This window comes from Neolamprologus brichardi, chromosome 17 (assembly GCF_056152115.1).
Source record: "Neolamprologus brichardi isolate AB-2024 chromosome 17, ASM5615211v1, whole genome shotgun sequence".
Lineage (NCBI taxonomy): Eukaryota > Metazoa > Chordata > Actinopteri > Cichliformes > Cichlidae > Neolamprologus > Neolamprologus brichardi.
Genome location: NC_142120.1, coordinates 38,022,250 through 38,026,181, shown reverse-complemented (window position 1 = coordinate 38,026,181; position 3,932 = coordinate 38,022,250). Strand labels below are relative to the sequence as shown.

At 59.8% G+C, this 3,932-nt stretch overlaps 1 protein-coding gene across 1 annotated transcript; it reads left to right on the top strand.

Moving 5' to 3' along the window:
- Positions 1 to 335: 335 nt before the first annotated feature.
- LOC148098039 (uncharacterized) lies at positions 336 to 3,224 on the top strand. Its single transcript, XM_087830431.1, has 2 exons — positions 336 to 1,686; positions 2,062 to 3,224. The coding sequence occupies exons 1-2, from the start codon at positions 336 to 338 to the stop codon at positions 3,222 to 3,224; spliced, it is 2,514 nt and encodes an 837-aa protein (XP_087686557.1).
- The last annotated feature ends 708 nt before the right edge of the window (positions 3,225 to 3,932 follow it).

Here is a 3,932-nt window from a genome sequence, read left to right as displayed (position 1 = left end):
GGATGGAATGAGGAGGTCGGGGGGATGCGGGGACCCCCGCGGAGGGACGGAGGGATGTAATGAGGAGGTCGGGGTCGCGAGATCCCCCCCCCCCGAGTGGATGAGAGAGAGAGAGAGAGAGAGAGAGAGAGAGAGAGAGAGAGAGGTGGTCGAGAAACACCCCGGCGAAAGCACAGCGTGTCGCGTGGCGAGACGATAAGAGCGTGGATGGCGGGTACTAAGTGTGTCGGGGTTTGGTTACGGAGGTGGCATCCAGGCGCGGGCTGTACTACAACAACAGCTCTGGCAACAAGGTGCCAACGTGAAAGAAGAAGACGAAGAAGAAGAAGAAGACAATGTCACGCACCAGACCGTGGGAGCCAAAGAGCACAAAGGTCGGTACAGGTGGACCGCTTTCACCGGCGGTGTCATCATCGTCCTCCTCCTCCCGCTCACCATCGCCATCGCCAGCGCGTTTGGCGTACGCGGGGTGGGCTGCGGTCGCTCCGTTGTTGCGACCGGCCACGTTTCGTTATCGAGGGCTAGGGATCGAGGAAGACCAAGAGCAGCAGCAGCAGCAGCAGCAGCAGCAGCAGCAGCAGCAGCAGCAGCAGCAGCAGCAACAAGAGGAGGAGAACTCGGAGGAGGAGGAGAACTCGGAGGAGGAAGAGGAGCAAGAGGAAGAGGAGCAAGAGGCCGAGGGGGACGACGACACGACGGCCCGAACGCTCGCAGACGAGGAGCGCTACCGGGAGGATCGGGAGTCGGACGAAAACGATGAGGCTGCGGACCACCAAGGGTACGCGGCCACAGAGGATCAGGGTTGCGAAATGCCGTTGCAACTTTGCCAGGACGGCGGCTCGCAAGGCGAGCCGAAAGGCCGAGACGAAGACGAAGAAGCAGGCGCCGAACCGGGGTGGGGGGCTTCGGAGCTGTGGCAAGAGGACGCCGGCCGTGCTGCAGGTGGCGTTCATGATCTTGGGCGCGATCGCCGACAGCGCCGTGGCGGCGAAACTGCAGATGTAGATGTAGATGTAGCCGATGATTATGACGAAGAAGAAGAAGAAGAAGAAGAAGAAGACGACGAAGAAGAAGACGAAGAAGACGACGACGAAGACGACGACGAAGACGACGACGAAGACTATGAAGACAAAGACTGTGGAGGAGGAGAAGAAGAAGAAAAAGAAGAAGAAGAAAAAGAAGAAGAAGACCTCGACCCGCGAGGACGAGGAGGCCCCACCGAAGAGGCCGTGGCGGCGGCGCGAGACGAGGCCTCCTCGTTCATGGCCTACTTCCCGCCGGAGATCGAGGACTCGGTGATCGCCATGACCAACCTGGAAGCGGACAGGCGCAGGCCCGCCATCGACGGATGGAAACCCATGGGTCGCGTCGAGTTCCGAGCGTACGTGGGGCTGCTCGTGCTCGCCGGCGTGTACAGGTCCCGGGGAGAGGCCTGCGACAGCCTGTGGGACGCCGAGAGCGGCAGGTCCGTGTTCAGAGCCACGATGCCGCTCAAGACCTTTCGAGCCTACTCGAGCGCGCTGCGCTTCGACGACAGAGAGACCAGACCGGCCAGGCGAGACGATAGCAGCTACGACAAACTGGCCCCCATCAGAGCCGTGTGGGACGAGTGGTGCGCGAGGTTGCCCGCCATGTACCGCCCGGGACCGGAGGTCACCGTCGACGAGAGGCTGGTGCCGTTCAGAGGTACGTGGTGTGTGTGTGTGTGTGTGTGTGTGTTTTGCATGCGGATGAGAGGAGGAAGAGGGGGGGGGGGGGGGGACGACAACACTAGCTTTCTGCTATTGTCGTCGTCGGGTTCTGAGTTGCTGCTTTTACATGACTTTATGGTCCACGCTTGCACGTGTGTTCTCTGTCAAACTCACGTCCCCCTTCTCTCTCTCTCTCCATCTCTCTCTCTCTCTCTCTCTCCATCTCTCTCTCTCTCCATCTCTCTCTCTCGCTCTCTCTCTCTCTCTCTCTCTCTCTCCATCTCTCTCTCTCTCTCTCTCTCTCTCTCCATCTCTCTCTCTCTCTCTATCTCTCTCTCTCTCTCTCTCTCCATCTCTCTCTCTCCATCAGGAAGGTGTCCGTTCAGACAGTACATGCCCAGCAAACCAGCCAGGTACGGGATCAAGATATGGGTGGCGTGCGACGCGCGTTCCAGCTACGCGTGGAAGATGCAAGTCTACACCGGCAAGCCCGACAAGCGCGGCCCTCCCGAAAAGCACCTGGCCACTCGAGTGGTCGTGGACCTCACCGAGGGATTGACGCCGGGACGCAACGTCACCTGCGACAACTTTTTCACCTCGCGCGAGCTCGCCGACAGGCTCTATCGCGAAAGAGGCCACACCGTGCTGGGCACTCTGCGATCGAACAGGCCCGAGATCCCCAGAGAGCTGCGCTGCGTCAAGGGCAGGGCCGTGGGCTCCGTCGAATCAGTAGTACTCGGCGGCTGTTCCGCGGGACGAGGAGGAGGAGGACGAGGGCCCGACACGATTATCCTCTCCTACGTGGCAAAGAAGAACAAGAACGTGCTGCTCCTCACCACCGCTCCTCGCTACCATCGCTCCGGTCCCGAGCCCCGGCTTTGCCGCCGCATCGGCAACAGCATCGGCGTCAGCAACAGAAGCAGCGACGGCAGAAGCGGCGGCGGAAAACCGCCGTTGGTGCTGCATTACAACCGCACCAAGGGAGGCGTCGACAACCTGGACAAGGTCGTGAGCACGTACAGCTGCAGGAGAAAGACCTGCAGGTGGCCTGTGGCCCTTTTCCACAACATGGTCGACGTGGCGGCCTACAACGCGTTTGTGCTCTGGAGGGAAATTCACCCCGACTGGATGGCGGGCAAGCTCAACAGGCGAAGGCTCTTCCTCGAGCGACTGGGCAAAGCGCTCGCGCGCCCCATGCTCGAAGCCAGGGCGTTAGCGCGAGGAGGAGGAGGAGGAAGAGGAGGAAGAGCCGCGGCCCGAGGTGCTGCCGCCGAGGCCGAAGCGGATGCTCGTACTACACGCGCCGCCGCCTCTAATGATAATAACGCTACGGTACCACGCGACTCCTCTCCGGTCAAGAGGCGAAGGTGCCGCGTGTGTCCCAGGAGCAAAGACGTCAAGACCAAGATCCTGTGCCACGAGTGCCGAGTGCACGTGTGCACCAACTGCGCCGTCACGTACTGTCCCAACTGCGCCGCTTCTTCTTCCCGCGCCGCCGCCGCCGCCGCTCCCCAGACGCCACCGACGTCGTAATAACACGAGCGCCCCACGGGGGGGCCTGGCGACCCCAACCCTATCATGATGATAACACATATGCCCCGAGGGGGTCCTAGCGACCCCCACCCTAATCATCATCATAATAACACACATATGCCCCGAGGGGGGTCTTGGTGACCCCCCCCATCATCATCCTCATCATCAATACCATCCTAATAACAACACACACGCCCCGAGGGGGGTCACCAAGACCCCCCCATCATCATCATCATCATCATCCTCATCATCAATACCATCCTAATAACAACACACACGCCCCGAGGGGGGGGTCACCACGACCCCCCATCATCATCATCATCATCATCATCATCAATACCATCCTAATAACAACACACACGCCCCGAGGGGGGTCACCAAGACCCCCATCATCATCATCATCATCATCATCAATACCATCCTAATAACAACACACACGCCCCGAGGGGGGTCACCAAGACCCCCATCATCATCATCATCATCCTCATCATCAATACCATCCTAATAACAACACACACGCCCCGAGGGGGGTCACCAAGACCCCCATCATCATCATCATCATCATCATCAATACCATCCTAATAACAACACACACGCCCCGAGGGGGGTCACCAAGACCCCCATCATCATCATCATCATCCTCATCATCAATACCATCCTAATAACAACACACACGCCCCGAGGGGGGTCACCAAGACCCACGCCCCG

Bases quoted from the DNA above. Each gene is read 5' to 3' on its own strand.
- LOC148098039 (XM_087830431.1), top strand. From the start codon at position 336: ATGTCACGCACCAGACCGTGGGAGCCAAAGAGCACAAAGGTCGGTACA. The intron at 1,687-2,061 runs GTACGTGGTGTG...TCTCTCCATCAG, and splicing joins GAGGCTGGTGCCGTTCAGAG to GAAGGTGTCCGTTCAGACAG.